Below are 25612 nucleotides of genomic sequence, written 5' to 3' on the forward strand. Positions count from 1 at the left end.
GTGGTTCTCGATCCTGAGTTCACATTAGACTCTGTTGCCGGACTTTTAAAAATACCAGTGCCTGGGCCCGACCTCCACGACTGCTGGAGAAAGCTGAGAATCACTGTCTAGGGGGCCCGTTGATTTCCCGATCACCCCTAGTAAAGTGCCCCTGTCAGTATGTGCCTGGTGACTGTTTGTCTTCTACCTACTATTTCTTCGTTTCCTATGGTTTCCTACCTGGCTGAGCCCAGAAGTTTGAAAGAAAAAAGAATGCCTGGGTATAGTCAGCTTCTTTAGACTCCGAGAGCGCCAGGGTGGGGTGGGGAGGAGCCTGTCTCTGCGTCCTCCGTCCTCCGTCCTCCGAGGGAGCTGCTCAGCAAGTGGAAAGTGACTCTCACACATCTTGGCTTGTGCACATTGCCTTGTTTATTCCACTCACCTGACTTGAGAGTCAACTGAAGAGCTACTGATAAGAACTTTATTTGTGTCACTGTCTGGATCAGGTGTACAGGTGTTGCTTATTTTAATAGAATGATGAATAGGCTTTTTCCCTCCCCTTGGTATTCTTATGGGCTGTTATTTGTTCAGACTTGCATGCTTAGGTGTTAGTTCATCTTTATTAGAAGAAGCTCGACTTATCCATAAAAGTCCAGGTTTAAAGAAATCTCTACTATTACCCATCTCCAGTGATTAAGCCCAGTCTAGGAATATAGGATTGGATTTTTAGATTTTATTAGTTGTCTATCTGTTGTGAAGCATCATTGCAGTTGATAGAGCAAACGAAGAGGAAGTGTTCTGAATATAATCCTGTCCTTCTGAGGGTATTTTAAGAAGGTGCTATTCTGTTTTCCCCTGGGGCAACATTATTGAAGATATAATCCTAATCTTAGGAGCACCGTTTATTCATTCATTAGATAACTATACATTGAGCACCTACTTTACATCAGATACTGTGCTAGGGGCTGAGAATGCAGTGACAAACAAGCAGACACAGTCCCTTCACAGAGCTTGCAATATAGTAGGGAAGATAATAGTTGGAGTCGTTAGGGAAGGAGAAGCAGATAACAAGAGGGCCTAACTCAGGTCTGAACCAGTGTGGTAGGTATTCCGTTCTTGTGTGGTATGTTATTCTAATTCCTTACTTTTTTTGCAGTGGGAAATGTCGGGTTCCAGCCTGGTGTGACCGAATTCTCTGGAGAGGAATTAATGTTAATCAGCTTCATTACCGGAGTCACATGGAACTGAAAACCAGTGACCACAAGCCTGTTAGCGCTCTCTTCCACATTGGGGTAAACACTTGTTTGTTCATGCAGTCGTTTGTGTGTTAAGTATCTATTCTTAGAGCATCATTTAGACTCAGAACGGATCAGTAATTCAGTGAGCCATAAATGTTTTCATAACCAAATAATCATTTGCAGCATTGAGAAGTTAGTGCCCTTGACCCTCCTAAATGCTGTCCATATGGCCTTTTAGTGACACAGATGTTTCTCATGCTGCATAATGGCTGGGTAGCACCCTTCACCTCCTAAAGTCATTATACATAAAGAAGAGTTCAAAGCTAGGTTTTAAAGGATGAGTAGGTCCTCATCAGATAAATAGTAAGGAGTGGAAGCACCGGGAGAGAGGTTCCAGGTAGAGGGCTGGGGACAGCAGGAACAAAGGCACAGACCGGTCAGAATACAACATAATCTGTATATAATGTTAAGAGGCATATTGTTAGTTCTACTAACTAAGATAGTGAAGTCTTCCCGTCCAGGAGCACAGGTTTTAAATTTCTCTTTAACTCTATTGCATCCTGGGCTGGATTAATGGCCAGTTGTTTAATTTTTTGTCTCTGTTGTGAGTAAAGTTTTTGTTTTCTAGCTGTGTGTTATTAGTATGCAAGTTATATCTTGGGATCTTGTTGACTTAATTTATTACAGCTAGTACATTTAGATTATTTCTTGTAGTTTTTCCAGACCTGCAGTCATGTAATCTGGCAGAATCTATATCGGGCAGTGCTTGATAGAATGGACGTTATAGCTAGACTGCTTAAATTTGCCTCCCAGCTCAACCACTTTCTAACTGTAACAATGGAAAATTTATGTAACATCCCTCTGCCTCAGTTTCCTCCTCTATAAAATGGGAATGACAATGGTACCTACTTAAGAGGATTAATGAGGTAAGACATGCGAAGAGCACAGTAGGGTAGATTTCTTTCCTCTGTGTGTATGTTGATTTTTTTGGCTTCTGAGATAGGTTCTCACCAATATGTCTTATCCTGCTCCTGTCTTAGAGGGGAATGACTTTGGGGCATTTCCTTTATGTACAGAATCTGTTCTTCATCTTAGAATAGATTCTAAATTTTATTGAGGCAATCATGACTTGACTTTTATCCATTTTGAAATTTTAAAATAATAATGAATAATAATAGTATGTGTTCCTCAAAAAGTAGCGAGTACGTGCCAGAGACTGTACTAGCAATTTACACCCATCTCATTTACTCCTCACAACAATGCTTTGAGTTAAATATTTCTCATTTAACAGATGAGCAAGTGGAGAACCAGTGAGTTTAAATAAACTTCTTTAAGAGCATGCAATTAGAAGGAGAGCTGAGATTCAAATCTTAAGCCTGTTTAATTCCCAAACTTATAGGTGTTCTTTCTCCTACCCCCACAATGCCTGCAGAGTTCCAGAGAACTTACTGACTAGATATACCTTCAGATACTACTTTTAACCCACCTAATTTCTAGCTTGTGCTTGTGGACTGCCCTGTTTTCTTCATTTGAGTTCTCTTAATCCATTTTTAAAAGGATGTCTTTCCCCCAGCCACTAACCTTTTTGGTTTCATCAGCTATGCTTAGCTTTTCTGTTTGTATTTCTTTTCAGAACCTCAGAATATTTGTAATACTCCATACATATTAATTCAGAGCTCCTAGCAGGATATTTACAATTTTTCCATGCTTTCTGTGTATTTTTGTGTATCTTTAATAAAGGTCTACCTTTCTAGTTTTTAATACTTTTTAAATCACACAGGAATTAAAATGGGTTTTCTCTTTAAAATAAAAATAAAAGTAAGCAAAATTCACAGATAAGGCTGAAGGTCTTCAATGCCTCTTCTATCCCCTACTCCCACTTTTGCGCTAAACCCCACTCCCTAGCCAGGCCAACTACCCTTATGAATTTATTTCTTTCTAGACCAGCACTGTCCAATAGATTTTCTGTGATGATGGAAATGTTCTAGATCTATCCTGTCCCATCCAGTAGCTATTACCTGCAGGCAGCTATTGATCACTTGAAGTGTGACTGAGAGAACTGAACTTTCAATTTTATTTAATTTGAAGTAATTTAAATTTGAATGTCCTTATGTGGCTACTGGCTATAATATTGGACAGCACAGTTCTAGACCTTTTCTGTTTACCCATACACAATATGGTGGTGCTTTGTGTGTTGGTGTGTGTATATCATAAATGGTCTCATACTATATGTGTTGGTCTGCAACTTTTTTTTTTAATTCAGTGGTGTATCTTGGAGAGCTATCCGTGTTATTACATAAAGATCTAGCTCATTGTACATATTTCTTAATTCCTAATTTTATTGGTAATTTCCTTTTCTAAAGTGGATGTATCAAGTGGTGACATTCTGTGGTAACATTTTCCCCTTCATTATCCTTACTGTGCATTAAGGGTTATGATCATGATAACCCACTGAGAAGAGCTTTGATTTTATTGGGTAACCACCCCATACTTTGGACTCTTGGGCATGCTATGATTAGAGGCTTTAAGAACCACATTGTATTTCTTACCACCATTCACATCAGTGACTGTTAACAAAGGGACCAAGTGCTAAGGGGCCAGTTAATTTCAGAAGACTTGCTGTGGGCTGGCTGAGATTAAGCTGAGATGGGGTTCCCACCCCTGCACTTGGTAATGGGATCTGTTGCATTGGTTCTTAGACTTTGGTGGACATTGGAATTGCCTAAAGAGCTTCAAAATGCATGGACCCCGCCCCCTGGAGATTGCGATCAGTGAGCTGGGGCATCTGTGTTTTTAAGACTTACGCCCCCCCCCAAAAAAAAAGACATACCCAAGTTGGTCCTGTCACATATCCAGTATTTTGGAAAGGGTCTTACGCTAGAGGTCCAGATATCACCTCTGCTATTAACTGTGGCAGTGAGCAACTTAATTGATCTTTTTGTACCTTGATATTCTCAACTGTGAGAAGAATAATCCTTGCTTTGGTAGCCTCACAGGTTGTTGTGAAAATAAGATGACATATGTAAAATACTTTTTGAAATAAAAAGTTGCAAAGGGACTTACCTGGTGCTCCAGTGGTTAAGATGCCGCGCCTCCAATGCAGGGGCGCGGGTTCGATCCCTGCAGGGAACTAAGATCCCACATGCTGTGCGGTACGGCCAAAATAAATAAATAAATAAAAATTTTTAAGTTGCAAAATGTTGAAAAAGAATTTAAAAAGTATAAAATTCCTCTTAATATAACACTGTAGTAGGCACCCTGGTGACGCTAGTGATTGCTTACTCCTAAGTTCTCTAATCATTATGGTTCAGATACGTAAAAACCTCCACAGTCTTTGAGACTCAGCTTTGATGTTCTTATTTTCCACACTTTCTTTACAGCCTCTACTGCATACATCAATCTTTTTTTTAAATTGAATTTGTGAAGTTTTCTATTCTAAAAAGAAACTGGGGCCTTAATAAGTGAAAATGCTATGTTAATTATGTTTGTATTTTTTGTTTGTTTGTTTGTTTTTTTAAATAATTCTTTATTTTACTTATTTATTTTTTGGCTGTCTTGGGTCTTCGTTTCTGTGCGAGGGCTTTCTCCAGTTGCGGCAAGCAGGGGCCACTCTTCATCGCGGTGCGCGGGCCTCTCACTGTCACGGCCTCTCTTGTTGCGGAGCACAGGCTCCAGATGCGCAGGCTCAGTAGTTGTGGCTCACGGGCCTAGTCGCTCCGCGGCATGTGGGATCCTCCCAGACCAGGGCTCGAACCCGCGTCTCCTGCATTGGCAGGCAGACTCCCAACCACTGCGCCACCAGGGAAGCCCAAAAATTCCTCTTAATATAACACTGTAGTAGGCACCCTGGTGACGCTAGTGATTGCTTACTCCTAAGTTCTCTAATCATTATGGTTCAGATACATAAAAACCTCCACAGTCTTTGAGACTCAGCTTTGACGTTCTTATTTTCCACACTTTCTTTACAGCCTCTACTGCATACATCAATCTTTTTTTTAAAATTGAATTTGTGAAGTTTTCTATTCTAAAAAGAAACTGGGGCCTTAATAAGTGAAAATGCTATGTTAATTTTGTTTGTTTTGGGCATCAATTTGTATAAAGTTTTAATAGTAAAAAAAAAAGCACAGCTGTGTCAGGAAGCCGAAAGTGCTGTGTCAGATGGGAGTTTTTGCGATCTATGAGGCAAGATGATTTGTTTATCGTCATGCTTTTACTCTGATCTGGGACATTCTGTATCGGCCGTTTTCTAAAATGGCCATAGGGTCTATTTACTAACATACTTTTATCATCATATAATCTGAGCATTGATATTATATTATATTGGTATTATGATTCTTGGCATTGTGCATAACAGCTAATAGAGTTAAATGCTTTAGTCATTTTTTCTGCTGTTTCAGCACTTTATGATCATTGTTAGAAATAGTGATAGGTATGTTTTGACATTGTCAGTTTGTATAGTGCAGGAAAAAGGTTTTAGCACAATCATCAAATTTTCTCCACCACCAAATTACTTAACAATGGAGCAAGAAAATATTCTTCCCAAATATTTATTATTGCCAAGCTTCGTAGCACAGAGGTTTAACTTTTCCAAGAAGTTAACCAATTAACCTCACCTTTACCTTACAGTGTGTGATCCCATAATTTATGTTTGTTTTAGTGGCCTTTTTAAAGATGGTTAGACTCTTAGAGATATATAAGTTGAGAGCACATAAGACTAAAATAAGGATCTGTCTGTTTTTCTCAGGTAAAAGTTGTGGATGGAGCGAGATTTCAGAAAGTGTTTGAGGATGTTGTTTGCACCACAGTTTATTCGAAATGGTTGCTATAATGACCGGTTTTAAACTGTTAGGTAATCTGAAAGGAAGACGAGCTACGCGCATGTAAGACTGAAAAGAGGGTTCGTTTTCTTTCAGGTGAAGGTTGTGGATGAACGGAGGTACCGGAAAGTGTTTGAAGATATTGTACGCATCATGGACAGAATGGAAAATGACTTCCTTCCTTCCTTAGAACTCAGCCGGAGGGAGGTGAGCAAACACACACGCCTGCCCATCTGCTGCCCATCGTGGTCGCACAGGGGAAACCATGTTACTAGGAGAAGGCAACACAGCAAAGTCATGAAGACTGTGAGCTGAAGGCAGACTGCCTCCACTCCAGTCCCAGCACTGCCATCTAGTAGACGTGTGGCCGTGGGCGAGTGTCTTACCCTCTCAGAGCCACAGTTTCCTTTTTTGGATAAAGGGGAGGTTGTGAGGATTACCCGAGTTAATACATGCAAAGCCCTTAAAACAGCGCCGGGCACAAAGTAAGCCCTCAGATGTTAGCTGCTCTTATTTAATATTTCAGAGTTGCTGGCCAATTCATATCTCAGGAACCAGGACTTGGTCATGGGATGCATGCCCTGACCCAAGGTGGGGTTATACTCTTAGGATCCTAGGAACAATCAGAGTAGCCTAGAGAAGTAGTAAGAGCTGCCTGGCTCCTTCTCTGCTGTTGTGAGAGGGGACAGTGGGTAGCTGGCTCGCTTGGCGAGTGCACCCGGCAGTTAATAATGGTTAATAATGACCTCATTCTTTATTCATATTCTCTATGGAATAATCCAACTGACTTTCTTCCCCTACTAGTGATGCATGTTTGTGTCTGTCTGTTATTCCCCAGTTTGTGTTTGAGAATGTGAAGTTTCGGCAACTACAAAAGGAGAAGTTCCAGATCAGCAACAATGGACAGGTTCCCTGCCATTTTTCTTTCATCCCTAAGCTTAATGACAGCCAGTACTGCAAACCATGGCTTCGGGCTGAACCTTGTGAGGGCTACTTGGAGCCAAGTGAGTTTTCCCTTTACCATTGTCTCTGCTCGCGATGTACCATCCCCTCCCTTTGATTAACTTCTTGTTTTCTAACCATATGTCTCTCACCTTCACTGTCATTGTATTGGGGCTCCTCCCTCTTCCGTTTGTCCCATCTCTCCTTCATCACTTAATGATTTTTTTAGAGGACACTTCTTCTGTTGGTTCTCATCCCCTTTTTGCTTTTCCACTGGAAGTTTCTGTTATCATGTACCATCTCTTACATTTCAGATGAGACCGTGGACATTTCCCTTGATGTGTATGTCAGCAAAGACTCTGTGACCATCCTGAACTCAGGGGAAGATAAGATTGAAGATATTCTTGTCCTTCACCTGGATCGAGGCAAAGATTACTTCTTGACCATCAGTGGAAATTACTTCCCAAGTTGTTTTGGTACATCCTTAGAGGCTTTGTGCCGAATGAAAAGACCAATCCGAGAAGTTCCTGTTACCAAACTCATAGACTTGGTAAGAGGCATCCTAAGACATGCATCTCCTTTAGATAGAATTTTCGCAGTGCTTAACTGATGTCCTCCTTCTCTCTGTGCTTCCTGTTTTGTCAGGGCTGGCAGGGGAAGTGGGGGGTGGATGGCAAGTGATAAATAAGAATAAGAATGTCACTTTAACACGCCTTTCATTGGATTAAGCCTAAAAGGAAAGAGGAGAAGGTAATATGTAATTGGCTCTTGTCAGGAATATGAGATAATACGAAGTTCACTGAATTAGATTAAAGCCTCCCTTCTCAAAGATTTATATCTTTGAGTTATAAAGATATGCTTTCTTGTTATGCTCTTCATACTTTCAAGTCATTTTTATATAAATTAGCATGTATGTGAGGTCCAGTAACGGGGCGGGGGGGGGGGAGTGGTATTATCCTCATTAAATATATGAGAAAACTGAGGCACAGAGACAATAACTTGCCCAAATAGTGACAAATCTGTCGCCCAGATTTTCTGACTCCCAGTCCAGAGCCCCTCACTATATCATCGTATCTAATCCAAGTCAGACTCAGCTGCTTGTTGGAGCCCAGGCCATAAGTGAACCTCAGAGTACCTGCCTCAGAACCCCCAGGGGTCCTTACACAAGTGCAGGCCCCTCCCCCCACTCACCTCTGGCAACGGAATCAGAATCTCAGGGTGCGAGGCCTGGGGATCTGCATTTTATCAGCATCCTGGATGATTATAATATGCACTGAAGTTTGATACAAGTTTAATGTGACTCACTCAAGAAAAGAAAGGAGGAGGATTTCTCTTTCCTGACACCAAGCTATAATATCAATGTCCTTATGGAGGAAATGCTTATTATCTTCAGGAACGTAAATTAATTTAGTAACAAGTTCATTCTGTTAAGAACCTTTCTTCTAAGTGAAAATATTGTTGGATTTGTGTGCAGACATCTTTGGGCTATGAAAGTATACTCTTGGTCTTTTACCAAAGAAAATTAGATGGCGTGACAGCCGTATGTTATCATTACCATTAGTATTCACATTGATCCTTTTGGCCTAGCCGGAGCAGTGATTGTATCATCTAGCGGGGAGGGCTAGACCGGCGGGCAGGCTGCTGGCTTGTCGGAGTGTGATCTGTTCTGTTGCCATGGAATTGTTTTAGCGATGACTCAGATGGCAGATTAAAACCCTTGAGTTCAGTCCCAGCATTCTTTCTTGGAATTATGCTTGTTTCCCTAGAGCCCTCATGACTGAGTGTATTAGCCCTGGTTGAGAGACAACCATTTTTTTTTCCAGAAATTCATATCCTGACATTCTGTTATTTTTCATGATACTTATTTTTTCTTCTACCACCATATTCCTATCTTTTGAATGTATTATTTCACCTTTTAGGATATGTTCCAAATGAAGTTGTCTCCCTTTCTTTTTCCTACCCCTTGCCTCCATCCCAGACACCATTTCCCAGCTTTCTTTTTCCCAACTTTTATTATGAAAATGGCAAATGTGCAGAAGAATTGAAAGAACAGTACAGTGAACAACACCCACATGCCTTATACACATATACTGACATATACTTTTTTTTGCTCTACCATTTGAAATTAAGTGGTGATGTGTCACTTCACCGGTGAACACTTTGGCCTGCCTCTCTTAAGAAAAAGAACAACTTCTATATCAGCACAATGCCATTATGACACCTAAGAAAACTAGCTACTCGGTATTCAGATTTCTCCAGTTGTCCCAATAATTTCTTTCATAGCTTTTGTAAAGCCAAGATCCGATCTGGGTTCATGCAGTACATTTGGTGAGGTCTCTGCAGTCTCTTTTAGAGTAGAACAGTCCTTTCCATTTTTCTTTAATGACTTTGCCTTTTAAGAGTCCAGGACAGTTGTCCAGTCAGGGGTCTGCCATTTCCTAAATTTGTCTGATTGTTTCCTCTTGGTAATTTTTAAACCTGTCTTTTTGTACTCCCTCCTCCCACCTTATTTCCTATAAACTGGAACTATTTGGTCAGAGTTGGCAGACACATTATACTACCTTTTACTGCAATTGTCCCATATTAATTAAAGTGACAAGAAGGAGACTCAACCAGCATTAAAAATGTTTATTTTATTTAAAATATTATCAAGTAATTCAACCACATTTGACCATGAATAGGAAGTAGTCAAAATCTTTAGTGGAGTTAATGGCTCTGTAGGAAGCCTTTTTTCTTCTTCTTGTGCACACATGATTCAAAGTTTTAAAAAATAGAACCCGGATCATTTTTCATTACAAAATTGCTGAGTTCTTTTTAAATTGTATGTGTGTGGTCACCATTTATTCTGTTAAAGCTTTTATTTTGTAGGATTTAGGGTTCTGATTCTTTTCACAGCCTGTTGCATTTAATAAATTCCTGGATCTCATTGATGAGGAAATTATCCATAGTAGTGTGGGGCAGTAAACAAGAAATCTAAGATTATCTGTACCCCATTTGTAGTACCTTCCCACTCTGTTTTGGCTTGATTTTTGACCTTCTGAAATGCTTTCTTAGGTTTGTTTATTCATGCTTGTTCCAAGACCCAAGATGATATTTCAAATCCCATGAGACAAGGCTATTAATAATGATACCTGTTGTCCTTTTTTGTATTATTTACTCTAAAATTTGAGTGAAACCAGAAATGAGTTCAGTGCCTGTGTTGACTCTCCCTGTACTGTTTTCACAAAGATTCTTGTGCCACATGCTCTTCCCTCCAAATGCAGAATAAAGTAACTGGCGAAAGTCCTTTTCATTCTGCCTGATAGTGACTTTGCCGCTACTAGAACTGTTGGGATTAGCACAGGTGGCAAACAGAGGAGAATCTGTTTGTAATTATCCTTATTCTTTTCCAGAATTAAGATAGATTTTTCTGGTTTATTAATTAGCATATTAAGTAGCATATAATCGTCAATATTTATTCATTATACATTGGATACAAAATATTATGGAGTTTATGTGGGTTCTTATAATTTAAGAAAGTTTACTTGTATGCACAATATGGCTAAATTCTAAATCGAGGTTAGTAGGGAGTTTGGTTACAGATAATCTAAACATTAACTACCTTTATTGGCTCATGTCCAGTGTGTTTAGTGAGTCAATATTTTGGAAAGTCACTTAGAATGAGAGTTGTGGAGCTTGTAATTTGTATCAACAATAGATTCCTTTCCTGTGCTGTTTACTCAAGCCCTTATATGCTATAAAAGCTTATTGATTGACCAGCTAATCTCTGTGAAAATCAGTCTCAGATTCAGCCTGTTTTGGTGTGTGAAGCTGGTTAAGTAGGGTGGGAGCAGTGGATAGAGAGGTTTTTTTAAAAATATTTAAATATGTTATTACTCTGTTTTATGTTATTTTTTAAACTTATTTTATTATATTTTATTTTTGGCTGCATTGGGTCTTCGTTGCTGCACGCGGGCTTTCTCTAGTTGTGGTGAGCAGGGGCTACTCTTCGTTGCGGTGCACGGGCTTCTCACTGCAGTGGCTTCTCTTGTGGAGCACGGGCTCTAGGCATGTGGGCTTCGGTAGTTGCGGTGCATGGACTCAGTAGTTGCTGTGCGCGGGCTGTAGGGTGTACAGGCTTCAGTAGTTGTGGCGCGCAGGCTCAGTAGTTGTGGCTCGCGAGCTTTAGAGTGCAAGCTCTGTAGTTGTGGCACATGGGCTTAGTTGCTTCATGGCATATGGGATCTTCCCGGACCAGGGATCGAACCCGTGTCCCCTGCGTTGGCAGGTGGATTCTTAACCACTGCGCCACCAGGGAAGTCCCTTTCTTTCTTTTTAAATTAACACTTTTGCTCTTTTTTTTAGTATTTATTATTTATTTATTTATTTTGGCTGCACCGGGTCTTAGTTGTGGCATGTGGGATCTTCACTTGCAGCATGTGGGCTTCTTAGTTGTGGCATGCAGGCGGGACCTAATTCCCTGTCCAGGGATCGAACCCAGGCCCCCTGCGTTGGGAGTGTGGAGTCTTACCCACTGGGCCACCAGGGAAGTCCCAGGGGATAGAGAATCTTGAAGTCAGCAGATGAGTTTATACTGGAGCCAGAGGGCATCTAGATCCACCGGAAGTCTTTAATGAGTTGTATGTGGCTGTAAATGGACACATTTGGAGGAACATTCTGGTTTGCATGTAGACTGGACTAGTAGAGAGGAGGCCAGGCTTGAACCCACCAGTTAAAGGTTTGGCTTGTAAATACAGAGGTGAAAAAAGTTGAGGGATGGGGGAACCAGCTGTATTTGCGTGGGGACATGTCTATTAGGAGAACAATATCAAAAATTTGAAATAACATGAATAACAACTTGGTGATTAATTGTCCCCAGTGATCTCTCCAAGTAGGTGTTTACTTTGTCTTACTGATCTAATGACCCATTTCTTATCCTGTTAAGTGTATGGTTTGTGTTTCTTTTTATATTTCACATGAACGAATCCTTTCTAGAACTTCAGTATCCATTCAGTTTTCTGCTTTTTATTTTTAAATTTGAATCTGCCTCTAAATGACTCTTTTTACATGATTTTAGCTGCATTTACTACTGGGAAAATTCCTCTAAGGGTGAATGCTGGGATGAAGAATGATTTGCAGTGCATTTGTAGTATGCCAGTGTTGCCCCACTGGGGACTCCTGAACGCTTTTCCCTTTTAATGTGATCAACACGTAGCCTTTTGCAGAGAGTGGGCAAGTCAGTTGAACTAAGTGATTAGCAGCAACCTTAGGACTACCTTAAGAGAATGCTCTTTATTAGTGGGAGCTAAGTGGTGTTTCTATTTTCAGAGTTGAACCTAGACTTGAAATAAATATAATTTATGCCTACTTTATGCCTGAAACCAGAGAAGTAAACTGTCAGTGTAAATCTGCTGCCCCTCCAACCAGTATCAAAGTCCTTTTGATTTCAGAGTTTTCTCTTGTATCCATTCATTTCTTTAAATAATTCTTTATTGTATTATTTTTAATTGTATTTTATTTTTGGCTGCGTTGGGTCTTTGTTGCTGCACACGGGCTTTTCTCTAGTTGCGGCGAGCAGGGGGCTGCTCTTCATTGCAGTGCGTGAGCTTCTCATTGCGGTGGCTTCTCTTGCTGTGGAGCATAGGCCCTAAGCACGCAGGCTCCAGTAGTTGTGGCACACAGGCTCAGTAGTTGTGGCTCGCAGGCTCTAGAGTGCAGGCTCAGTAGTTGTGGCGCACAACTTAGTTGAGGGCTTAGTTGCTCCGCGGCATGTGGGATCTTCCCGGACCAGGGCTCGAACCCGTGTCCCCTGCATTGGCAGGCAAATTCTTAACCACTGCACCACCAGGGAAGCCCCATTCATTTTTTAAAAAATATTATGTTCCCATTATTAGTTGAGGTGCTTGCTCTCTCCTGTTTGACCTACCTCGATAGCCTTTTAACGATTCCCTTCACCTCTATTTCCCTAGCCTTCTATTTTCCCTCTTCAGGGCTGTCGGACTGATCTTTCTGTAATACAGCTTTGGGGCCTATCACTTCCTTGCTTAAAGTTAGACGTGTGGCTCCCCCACGCCTGCTGAGTACAATCCAGATTGCTTTACCTGTCGTTCAAGGTCCAGCAAAGTCTGACTTCAACACACCTTTCTAGATTTATTTCCTACTATTTTTCTCATTATTCCCTCCTGCTCCCCACGAACCAGATGACTAACTCTTCCCTAATCTCACCTTGTGATCTACCTTCTCTGCACCTTTGTTTATTTCTGTCCCCTCCCACTTGTAATGTCCCCACCCCATTTCTGCGCTTTAAAATCCTGTGAATCTTTCAAGGGCTAGTTAGGTTGCATCACCATTGTGAAAAAGTCCCCTGACAGCCCCAGTTGAAAGCCATCTCTCTTTCCTTTGAACCCCTGTTTTTTTGTTTGTTTGTTTGTTTGTTTTAACCATTTATTGAGAACTCATATTGGTGAATTACAGTAGTGCCAGGCCATAAATTCTGGGAATCCTTACCCCAATTCAATTGTAAACCCGAGTCAGGGACCGTGTCTTTCCCCTCTCTGTAGCCTCACTTTTCATACCCCCCCTACCCCTCAAAGACATTTAGCTCAATGCCTTGCACTGGTAGATAGTCAATGCCTGAAGAAAACCTTTTGGAGGGCTTGGTTTGACAGGTTAGTATATAAAAACTCTGCCTGGTTTTACTCATCATATCATGTGGCACATATTCATAGGAGGGAAAATAGAGAAGTCTGTCAGACAAGCAGATTCTCTATTTGTTAATAAGTAGTTCTAAATTTTAAAAAAGGTTGTGCTCCAAAATTTAGTTAAATTAGGTGTTTGGCACTCAGAATTAACTTCCACATTAAAAAGTGTTATAATTACAATACTATGAATATTGTATACTTTTTAAAGCACTGTTACTCTGATTATTTTTATTTCATTCTATATATGGTATTTAAAAGTCTAGGTAAACCTACAAAAGCATGTTTAATTCATAATGTACCTAATAATACTAAAAACCCTACCCAGCATATATAACAGTCATTTGGGACAAATGCATTCAGCGTTACTACTTGGAGTATCAGGGAACACATATTTCCCCACCTCCAACCTCCTGCACATCTGTGACGGTAAGATCAGGATTCTTCCTTTTACTCTCAGACCGAGACGTGGGATTTATATCCAAGTTCTTGGCGGCCCATGGCGGGATTGGGAGTTGCTGGGGAGGTGCAGGGAGCTTTGAGAGACCACGCCTGCTGCTGGCATACTGCGCCACCACTGCCCCACACCCCCTGTGTTTTAGACTGCTTCCCTGTCCCTGTGAGGTAAATGTTATTATCCCTGTTTTAGAGATGAAGAAACTGAGGCTCTATGAAGTTTACTAACTTGCCTGCAGTCTGTATGAAATAATAAGAGGTAGCATGAAGATTTGTACCCAGGACCGTCTGACACCCATGCCTGTACTCTTTCCACTAACCCTGCTGCTTTATAACTGTCTTTAGCCTGCTGGGAGTAGAATACATTCTCCAAGCTTTCCCCTGCCTCTCTGTCTAAGAAGCAGTCAGTTTATCCGTTTTGAGTTATCTAAGGGAGCATAGTGGTAATGACTGTGGAGTCAGTCAGACCTGAGTTCTAATCCTGATTCTGCCACTTAATACATAATAGTGTGACTGTGGGCAAATGATTTAATCTCCCAGAGCCTCAGTTTCCTCATCTGTAAAACGGGAATAATATCTACATTGTGCATATGTGTAGACTAAATGACATTGCAGTTACTGCTCCATGGCAGATGCCCCCTAAGTGGTGGCAGTAGTTACTGTCACTGTTGTCATTGTTACATTGTAATAATAGCACAAAAGACAGAGGCGATTAAAAAGGTACCTTCTTCCCTCTCCCCTGCTTCTCTTTTTTCTCTTATACTCTATAGGAAAACACAGTAGGGGATAATGATGGATCTTATGGTCCACAAAGGTCTGAAATGAAATGAATTTGCATTTCAGAGGGACTTCCATATTTGAGGACTCTAGGGGCCCTTGAGGAGGGGAGAGAGTACCGGGCGATGGAAAGGAGTGTGAGATACTGCTTGGGAGGCTAGCTAGGGTGAGAGGTATGGCAGTGGAGAGGAGAGAAGCTTACCATCTCCTGAATGGCCGCTGTCGGGCTCACAACCAAGTTCTTCCACTGAAGTGGTGTCAGGGTGAGCGAGGTGCCACACAGCACAGCGGCAGGGCCTGCCTCCAGGCAGCACGGGAAAAGGAAATATCAGTGGGTGTTTGGCTGGCTCAGCTGGCAGCTGCCAAAGGACACAAAAGTCTAGGACTGGACATGTATGTTTCTTGAGCGATAGTCTCAATATGCTGCACAAAATTTGAATATGCATGATAGAGAACTTTGCATATGAGAATATGTTCCATTTTCAACAATCATGATTTATTTGAAGAATTTAAAGCTGTTTAAAGTATATGTATCTAGTGAGGTAGTGCGTTCTAATAATACTGATCTGTTTCTAATTCTGTTAATTAATTCTAATCATTTTCTATCTGTCAATGACTTTCTTTTCCTGCTTTGCTCTCAGGAAGAAGACAGCTTCCTAGAAAAGGTAATGCAATCCATTGGCGGTTCTGTGTTTCCCTGTGCTTGATTAACATTTAGCCATGGTCCCTGGAATTTATCCCGAGGCTTTCCCACATCAGACACCTCTGACTCCATGAGAATCCCCCAAAGTCCTGCCAGCTGTCTTTAAGTGTGTCTGAAGTACAGGAAAGATATTTATTTTACTGCACCAGTCAAGTCATTGAGACCCAGTACATAAAAGCAATAGGACTCAAGGTTCCAGATTTGTATTTTTGAAATAAGAAGTAACTAAAGAGCTGTCTTGATGTATGTGAAAGCTTGTGAGATGGAGGAGGGTACCGTTTGCCATTTTCCATTTCCGATAATAGTAAAAGCAGAAGTGAATTTCTGTTGCATTAAGAGTAATTTGGGGGAAGTGATAATAGTAATTACTGAAAGAATACACAGGTACGATCAAGAAATAGATCATAGACTAGAATCCTAGAGCTGAATGAGATCATAAGGGATCATCTGGTAGAGCTCCCTGCCTTCAGACAGGGTAAGGTGTCTTCTCCATTCTAATAGACAACCAAGGCCCAAGAAGGTTCAAAACCTCGCTGAAGTTATACTGCTCCTGACATCAGGGGCATGAGGCAGAGGGGACTAGAACCCGGGTCTTCTGAATACCCAGTGAAGGAACCGAGCGAACGCTCCTTCTGCGGTGCTTTGCCACCTCTCCATCTTCAAGCTGGAGGCTGCCTGGCTCCACACAGGGCCATCCGGTAGAGAAACATGGGCTTGAAAAACATTCTTAAAGCACTTTCACACAGTATCTAACGTGACCTCCCCATTTGGTGGAGTTTAATGCAGTTTGTTGGTGGAGATGGTGTACTGTTTTTGTGCTTCAGTTAATAGCGCTAACGTTACAGAGTGTGAGCTTATCAGGCACTAAATGTGTCCCATTGAAAGAAGAAGACAAAGCATGCCTGGTTTCCCTTTGAAAATTAGAGTTCAGGATAATTTGTGGACTTTTTAAAAAGTATTGTTTCTTGTGCATAATCTTTCTCTAGACTTCAGAGATACAAGTATGACATTTCATATTATCACACATGAATTTGAAAATGGATAGTGGATGGTGTATATAACCTACTGGCATATTATTAACCTTTTGAAACCACTGAGGATTGAGACGGCTCTGCTTCCCAGCCCTTCCCTGTTAATAGCAGGCCATGTGTCTTTTCATCTTGAACAGTGCCTTGTGTTGCCTTAATGCCTTAGTACAGGAAAAGTGCTAATTGGATGTCAGATTTTTAAAAAGTACATGAATCAGTGCTGAATAATTTATATATGGTAAGCTTGAAGGTGTCTGCTAAGGAATCTGTACCTGTGTTGCACTTGGTCCAGAAAGTGAGCAGAGTGCATTATGGACAGTGTTTTGGCTCAGATATCATCTGGATGCCTGGATTTAATACTTGCAACTGGAAAGAAGTTAGTGGGTGAGCCACTGATAGAAGGTCTGGCAACTATAGGAAACGTGAATATCAAGTGATAGATTCCCAGGGAAAGAAAGAAAGGAAGCAAAACGAATGTGAAGAAGATAGATTTTAAATGATAACCAACTGTCATGCTGCCTTCTCTTCCTTATTCCCTTAGAAAGGCGCACAGTGGCTTTAAAAGGTCACCAGTGTGTACTGAAGAACAGAACGTCAAGAAGAACCCTCTGCTCTGTTCTAGCATACACACTATCTGGAAGTAATGAAATGCTTCTCTTCTTTCCCTTAAAGTGACACGGCTAAATAAGGGTTGTGGATCGAATTTACAGCATTTCCTAAATTTGAACATATATCATATATGACCTTAAGCCGGAGGTGTAGGAGGGGGAAGATGCCAAAAATTCGTCACCATTTTCTCCACTAGATTTTTTATGAAGGCTGCCTTCAGATGCCTTTTAAACTATTTCAGATATCTTTTTGGTATAATTTATATTTGACTATATAAACATAAGATAATTGAATTTATTCCCCATTTTCAAGTTCAGATTTAGTTACTGATCTAATTTATGTCACTTCTGGGTTTTCCTCTGAGATTCTTTCAGGAGAATCTAACATAGAGTAGAAAGTTAGGTGAAAGGAGTCAAAGCCCCAAGAAATCTTTGCTGAGCTATTACTATAAAGAATAACTTCTGGACTCAGAGCCTAGACTTTTCGTCGTATTTCTGGCTCTTGGTATGCTGTATTCAGTTTACTATTTTTGGATCTTAAGACTTTGAGTTTTAGTGCCTTAAGATTAGACCTTCTATCAAGCCTGAAATATTCATGTATGTAGGTCTAATGTGAATTGTCTTTCATTCCTGAGGACCAGAGAACCTCATTTAAATCAACAATGCAAGCTCTGATATTTGTGGTAAGACCTGAAAGAAGAATAAGTTAAAAGTCAACAACAAAAAAAAGTCAACAAAAACCTAAGTAGATGCTGCTCTCTCTCAAAGTGCTCTGTTGACAATTGTAATTTAATGGTCCATGAGTCTCCGGTGGTGTGTGGGCTCTACCGTGACTGTATTGCTGGTTCTCAGTGTCACCCTTGAAAGGATTTACAGCACACAATGCATCCATGTGATAAACATAATAAACCCAAGTGGAATGCTTAACGGTTAAGTGAAACATCTAGAAAAGGAGATCATTTAACTGTGGGAATCTGTATCGAATGCCTTCTGACCAGGAGTGTCCCAGTGAGAAAATATGAAAAGTCTTAAGAGGTGAAGATGAGATTATACCCACATAAGCAGAATTTGAGGGAGATTGTTACACACAGAAGTTTTCATTGAGACCCTTTGGATTCTCACCCCTTTTTATCTATTAGGAGAAATCCCTGCTGCAGATGGTTCCCTTGGATGAAGGTGCCAGTGAGAAACCTCTTAAGGTCCCCAAGGAGATCTGGCTCCTGGTAGATCACTTATTCAGACACGCCTGTCACCAGGTGAGTGAGAGTGGGCCTGCCCTGCAACTTTGGAAGGTGTGTGAGTCCAGTGGGAAATGATAATACCTCACGTCAGTATATACAGTGCTTTTAACTTTCCCAAGCCACCTCCGCAGAGCAGCACTGTCATATCAGATTGCCTGGGCAGATGGAAGTATCCCCGTTTACAGATGTGAGAGCTGAAGCATGCAAGCTAGGTGATTTACCTAAGACCACGGCATAAGAGTAATGGCGGAGCAGGGCCAAACTCCTCCCCTGTCTCCTGGCTACACATGCTTTCCCCTGGACTGCTGAGCACCTGAATCTGTAACGCCTGCTTTAGCTGTCATGGAGGCATTGCAGATTTCAAAGTCCAAAGCAAACTTCAAGCCCATTTCTTTAATTTGGTCCTCACTTTTCAATCCTATCTAAAATACCTGCCACCCCTAACCCATTCTTCCAAAAAAGAAAACTTTCTTGGGACTAAATTGAAAGATAATGTTGTCTTATCTATGGAAAAGTGAAGAACTTGAAGGCAAGGTTTGGTATGGACATGCCCTTTTACTCCTGCCCTAGCATTCTGTGTATCGGTATTCGAACGTGGTTCCGTGTTTGGACTCTGCCTTCTACTTGTCAGGAGGCTACAAGTGGGAGCACCTGGCCTCCCCATGGAGTCCTCTAGTCCCCTGCCATATCAGGTACAGGCTGAAACCTTTGAAGATAATTTTCTAGTTTGAAATAAAATTTCAGACAGATTATAGAGATGATAAAGGGAAAAGGGGCCATTGTCACACCTTTTATGTGTTAGGAACATATTCGTGTTCCTAATCACGAATATGCACCTCACCCTGCCCTTTGCTTCCTGCTGCTCTCCTGAGCCCTGGGTGATCGTCAGAACCTTAGTGCTGATCATTTTGCCATGTTCCATTCATTGTGACCTCTTTGGTAGGAGGACCTGTTCCAAACCCCTGGAATGCAGGAGGAGTTACAGCAGATCATTGATTGTCTGGATACCAGCATTCCCAAGACAATCCGTATCCTTTTCGACAAAGGCTTAGGAAGCTGGATGTGTACTTGCCCAAACTCTTCTTCCTACCTACATTTGATTTTTTTTCCATTTTTATTTTCTTTGTAGCTCTCTTTTATTATAAGGTAATCATTGACTATACAGTTAATTCCTCTCAGAAACTTTCGACCTCTCTCCTTATCAGACTCTTACTAAAAGGAATCAAGGGTTAGATAATGACGACTTTTAATTGGCATGGGACATAGGGCCCACAGCCATGGTGCTGTTCTGCTTTAAGCCAATGATCACTCCTGTCACCAGGACAGGGAGGAGGATGGGAAACGTTGGTGACTAGTTTCTAGTGTGAACTGTCATTCTGCAGGCCACATTCCCTTGACCTTCAAGTTGGGCCAAACCTCCCAAGAGTCTTTGATCAATTCTGTAACAATTCAGCTGCAGCATACCTGGACCAATAAAATATCAAACCCCAATTAGGATCAGGGCGCTCTGAATAAGAGGAAGGAAACCATCCCTGAGGGAGCTTGAGGAAGGGAGCAAATCGGGTCTAAGCGTGGCCTTTTCCTTGGAGCCTCTTTCCCTTGACGGGAGTCAATCCAGCTGGCAGTAATCACTCAGTGGCTGAGGCGCTGCTCATTTTCCTGGAAGCCCTGCCAGAGCCTGTCATCTGTTATGAGCTCTATCAGCGATGCCTCGACTCTGCTCAGGATCCCCGGATCTGCCGACAGGTGAATTTTATTGCTCCGAGAATGTGTCTGAGGCATGTTCCCCCACAGAGAAATCATTGAGTTTTACCAAACCAGCTGGGCAGCCAGCTATGTGATAGGATGGGTCTGGATCTGTTGTTCATGGCAGGGCACCAGCACTGAGAGTTGGGACCCTTAAATTTTAGGTTGTGTTATTTCCTATTATATTTGCCACCCTTTTCCTGTTGACCTATTGAGTAGGGTGGATACCTCTACTCTGGGGTAAGATTAGTGAAACAGATCGTACATGGGATTCTGGATGACATGACCAGGAAGGGTGGGTGACACTTGTGAGCCTTCCTTTTTGTCTTCTTGGTGTTTGTTTTTAATCTTGAAATGATATTGATGCACAATAGCTGAGAATACCTCTGAATCAGACTAGTGAGTATTGGGAGGTGCTGCCACCCATGCTAAATGGCATTGCAGAGAAAACCACAGCCACCTGCCTAGGGAGATGGGAAAAGACTAGGCTAACACCCATCTGCTCCTGAGGTAGGGCGTGCATGTGAATGTGTGATAACTGCGTGACCTGCTCATTGAGTGGACAGGGGCCAAACAGTATGAGCATTCTGCCTCAGGAGTTATCATTTGACAGGTACTATATTGGTCATGAGTAAATAAAGGAGGAGTCCTGTAAGGGTTGGATTATAAACTACTTTTATGGCAGCTGTGAGCTCTTCTTACTCCCTTCCTCCACCTGTTATCCTCACTGCCCACCCCCTTTTTTAAAAAACAGGTGATTTCCCAGCTTCCAGGATGCCACAGAAATGTTTTTCGTTACTTGATGGCATTCCTTCGAGAACTGTTAAAATTCTCTGAGTACAACAACGTCAGCGCCAACATGATCGGTAAGAGCACTTCCCAAGAACAGCCACACGGGGGCGTTGGTCGGGACGGTCCGTGTACGGTGCACACGTGTATTCCCTCCCTAGTGTCCAGGCCCGCGCCAGTCACTTCCTCCCACTGCCCTCATTCCCTGGCCCCCCAGCCCCCATCCCTGAGGCTTCGCTTAGGTTGTGTCTGACCAAGGGTTTTCCCCTTTTCTTTCTCTCGCCCTCTAGCTACTCTCTTCACTAGTCTCCTCCTAAGGCCTCCACCCAACCTTATGGCAAGACAGACTCCAAGTGACCGCCAGCGTGCTACCCAGTTCCTTCTGAGTTTTCTGCTTGGGAGTGATGAAGACTAATAATAAGCCTTTTCCTCTTACTACTCTCCAAGATTCTAGAGGCGGAAGATCTTGGGCACCAAGTATTTCAGAATGTTTTGAAAAGATACGCCACAGGAAGGGTCTGTTGCAGAATTTTGAGGCTGTTGGCATGAAAAAGTTCTGTTTCTAGTGCGAAAGGAAGCGAGTTTCCTAATCCCTCCCTTACCATATCCTACGCAGCAAGATACTTTTAGACTTATATTGCCAAGCCAAAGTTACCATATTTTGGTGTTTTTGTGTTCTCTCTTTGTAAGGCAAAGAAATCTGTATTTACACTCCTTTACCTGGGGATGTGTTTGTTGCCCTCCTGCCCAGCTGTCATGATTGTCCTTAGCACCCGAGGCCTAAACTCTGAGATGTTCCCGTTCTAGGCCTACAAGCACTACTTGCTGTAGCTCAGACTTGTCTGTAGTCCTTCGTCTAAAGCACTTTGGCCCCACCCCCTCCCCTTATCACCCCTTTGCCCTCTACTCTGCTAATACTATCATGTCAAAAGAAGTCTGGGTGAGGCTAGTGACTCCTTGGGTGTCTCCAAAAGTGAGATAACCATCTCCATGTAGTTGTTACATGCATTTGTGCATCTCTACTACAATGGCATCTGTACATTTCTCTAACATTGGCCTATTATGGATCTGCAATGGGTGGAACCATATTCTCTTGTCTCAGACCACACTTAGTAGCAGAATGTTAGGGACTGTTAGAGATGACATCTCATTGATGTGAGAGAATCACAGTCAGAGTGGAAGCACTTTGAGTGTTTCAAGAGTGAGAATATTCATGCTCAACAGGTCCTGCTTCCTACCATCCATTTTGGTTCTTATTCAAATTTTACACGAGAACCAATCCTGGGTGTCTGTGGGGCCCATCCCCCACTTAGAAATCCACCTCCAGAGCAACACTTGTACCACAGTCAAAAAGGGAGGCTGCACCTCAAGTGGGCCTCTCTGTGGAAACTGCTCCTTCCCCCAGCAGGGGCATTGAGGATAACCCTTAGAACCCCCCTCTCCGGTCTTCTGAAGTACCAGGGGCAGATGTCACCCGCTCCCTCATCAGGACTGACTCTGGGCTCTACAACCAGCTGCCCTTAGCTCCCAGTCACCTTCTCCAGTGCTGTGTAAAAGAGACTGTGCAGTAGGATGAACCAAGCACCTTCTCTCCCGCCCAAGACAACCCTCTGAGCTTGTCATTTACTCAAGCTCCTGCGGGGCAGCCCTTTTTAAAAAAAATTAATCTATGTTGGTTGGCAAACCAGCCACCAGCCACTGACTGCAAAACTGCCTGATGCAGTTAGCTTCCTCCTGGTTTTCTTTCATTAAAACCACCCTGAGTTGACTCACTGTCACATGTTCACATGAAATCCCAGGAGCCTCATGTATAGGCTCTGTGTGTGGTCTTGGGCATTGACTCTTCTAGAGCATCAAAGGAGAGAGCCGCGGAAGCACCGCCATGAGTGGTTCTCCAATTCTCCCATCTCTTATGCGTTGAGTCCTTTGGGGGAAGAAAAGGTATGTATCCTGTGATATTCTGGCTAAAGCCTCTCCTGATTGGGAATTACAGAAGTAGGAGTCAAGTTACTGGTTGCCAAATAGCTGCAGATCTGTTAGGCCAGGGGCTGGGTGTTGAGCTTAGTTAATGGCAGACTGAGCAGAACAGCATTGTCATCTCCATTAGTCCAGAAAGGGGTCGCTGGAGAGGCAGATGGTAGAAGCTGGGGCAAGGTCGTAGCACACAGACAGGGAAACGCCTGTCCTAGACACATTTCCAGTCTGCTGCCTCCTGGGGCCTTCAGGTGGTCAGGGGTGTGGTTAGTGGGGCTGTGTGCGGCATCCGGCTCACTCTCCAGAAGGCAGATGCACTCAGTTGCTTTCCTGCCTCAACCTTCTTTCCAGCTCTGGTCCTGGGATGTACACAGGGTTGAGGGTTTTAGACAATCTCTAGGGAGGGGGGACAAGAAATAGAGCAGACATAAGAAATCTGCTTCCCTGCTGTGCCTACTTCAGCCCCACCCTCTAATTCCTAAGTACCTCTCATGTACTATTTCCTAGCGCCTCTGAAGTAAGGAGTTTAGATCCAGCTGGTAGGGGAGGACTCTGCATCTATCGTTTTAGGGAAGAAGCAGTTCAACCCCACGTGGTGATGTTGCTATTAGTCTCCCTTTCACTGTTTCCTGATTCTTACTCTGTAATTGTTTGTTGTATTTCCCCCAAATGTCTTGGTCACTAGGCAAAGCTGCTAGTGGGATTCTGTATTTCATGTCATCTTTTTTATTATAATTTATTGCAATTTTTTTTTTCTGAATAAATATATGTTGTGTGAAAAACCTAAATGTGATCTTAGGAAGAACTGAGGAGGGAGGCTTATGTCACTGGGTCCCACTCGACTGCTGCAGTCCCCACCGCTACGCCTGGGCTGTCATTTCCTGTCTTACAGGGAAATACCGTAAGAATTCTCAGTATATTTGCCCTTGGAGAGGAGAAGAAGCCACATATTTTCAGAGATTAATAAAGCAGTCACAGTGCTTTCAGAGGCCAGCCAAGGATTCTTGTTTTGACCCTGGGGATTCAGGCAACAAAATAACACTGTTAGGAGAAAAGATGTTGATTCTTAATGCCCATAAATGTCACACTGGGTCAGATCCATGATCGCGCCAGCCCCAGGAATCTGACAAACTTCGCTGTCCACATTTTGGGAGAACCCAGTTGGCCTTGGCAACATAGCCTCCATAGTGTAGACATGCCTCCCGAAGAACCTGTTTTCACGTAATTCATTTTGCAACTTTTGAAAAATCAGTTTTGAACTTATATTACCTCTTGGGGTGACAAAGTCCATAAATTTAATTGTGCTTTTTCTTTTTTGGCTCTAATCTGAACTCTGAGACTTTAAGAGGAGATCCCTAATTGGAGCATGGTCCTTATTCCCCTGCCGCCGCCGATCTCTAGTATGGATTTGGGCGTTCTGATTCCTTTCCCTTCGAGACTGAAGAGGCCTCAGCTGGAGGCTGCTTGTCAACCAGGGCCCTTTTCCAGTCCCCTCTGACTGTGAACTTGACCCTGATGCATGTGCTGATTCAGTGTTGTCATGAACGGTTTTTCTAGCCCCACCCGAAGCCTTGGCAGAAGAAGGTGTTCCCTTTTGCGAGTGATTCCCCCCAGTGGACGGAGACTGACGGCCAGCAGTTTGTACACAGCAGTGGGCGGTGTGGCAGAGCAGCCTCAGTGACTGCCTTCCCAGAGGTTAGAAACCGCATCCCTGGCTGCTGTTACAGGAGACCCGGGAGGGCCTTCCTGACCGCAGGGCAGGTTGAAGACCTGGCTCTTAGTGTAGCCTAATGATCTAAAGCCACATGCTGCCATGGCGAGATCACCATGAAATGTTAGGGAGAGAACCTTGGTGGTGATCTGATCCAATCTCGTTGTTCTGATGGGCAAAGTCAGGCTCAGAGGGGACAATGAGTGACTTAATGTCACTTAGGTTAGTGACATGGCATGGCATAGTGGGAAAAAAGAGCTTCAGCTTTGGAGTTAGACCTGGTTCTTTTTTCTAATTTTTTTACAAAATTTTTCAAACATATAGAAAAATTGAAAGAAGGGAACAGTGAACACCCTAGACCTCTAACCTGTGCTCACCAACTGTTAACACTTTACCCGAATTGCTTTATCTCAGAGGGGCCTGGTTTCAATCTGGGTTCTGCCGCCACCTCCTTACGCATGATCCTGGACTAGCTAACTTCTAGTTTCCTGGCCTGTCAGATGGGGTGGGCATAGTACTGATCTTATATGACTTAGCTACGTCAGTCTCACCACTTCCCTCTTAAAAACCCTCCAGTGACTTCCCAGTGCATTTAAGAAGAAAATCCAAACTTTCCCATGGCCCACCAGGCCTTGCATTATTAAATGAGAAAGAAAGGAAGTGGCAAGCATGCTACCCGGCACGTAGTGGGTGCTGGGGAGACGTTAACCAGTCCCTGCTGCCCCTAGCTCCGCACCATACCGTATGACCCTGGCTCTGCCACACTGCCCTAGGCTTTCGGGATCTCACTTGATGTTGACAACCTTGTCAGCTCAGTAAATTCTGACCCCGTGCTCAGCCTGTCCCCCTTCCCCCACCACACGCCATCGCGTCACCTTCCATACTTCCGTATTTCAGAGTTTGGCCACCCATCTTTTGGAGAGTGG

At 42.7% G+C, this 25612-nt stretch overlaps 1 protein-coding gene across 4 annotated transcripts in view; it reads left to right on the top strand.

Moving 5' to 3' along the window:
• Positions 1-23757, top strand: part of OCRL (OCRL inositol polyphosphate-5-phosphatase) — a 56319-nt gene extending 32562 nt beyond the window's left edge. For 3 of the 4 annotated variants that reach the window (XM_057538508.1, XM_057538511.1, XM_057538509.1), the window contains exons 15-24: positions 1136-1271; positions 6131-6241; positions 6873-7038; positions 7291-7526; positions 15528-15551; positions 18365-18481; positions 19410-19494; positions 20085-20212; positions 20967-21078; positions 21292-23757. In XM_057538508.1, coding sequence (XP_057394491.1) covers positions 1136-1271; positions 6131-6241; positions 6873-7038; positions 7291-7526; positions 15528-15551; positions 18365-18481; positions 19410-19494; positions 20085-20212; positions 20967-21078; positions 21292-21416 — 1240 coding nt within the window. In that variant the 3' untranslated portion in view covers positions 21417-23757. The remainder of the gene's footprint in view (positions 1-1135; positions 1272-6130; positions 6242-6872; positions 7039-7290; positions 7527-15527; positions 15552-18364; positions 18482-19409; positions 19495-20084; positions 20213-20966; positions 21079-21291) is intronic. The other variant, XM_057538510.1, reaches the window with a different exon arrangement.
• The last annotated feature ends 1855 nt before the right edge of the window (positions 23758-25612 follow it).

This window comes from Balaenoptera acutorostrata, chromosome X (assembly GCF_949987535.1).
Source record: "Balaenoptera acutorostrata chromosome X, mBalAcu1.1, whole genome shotgun sequence".
NCBI classification, from domain to species: domain Eukaryota; kingdom Metazoa; phylum Chordata; class Mammalia; order Artiodactyla; family Balaenopteridae; genus Balaenoptera; species Balaenoptera acutorostrata.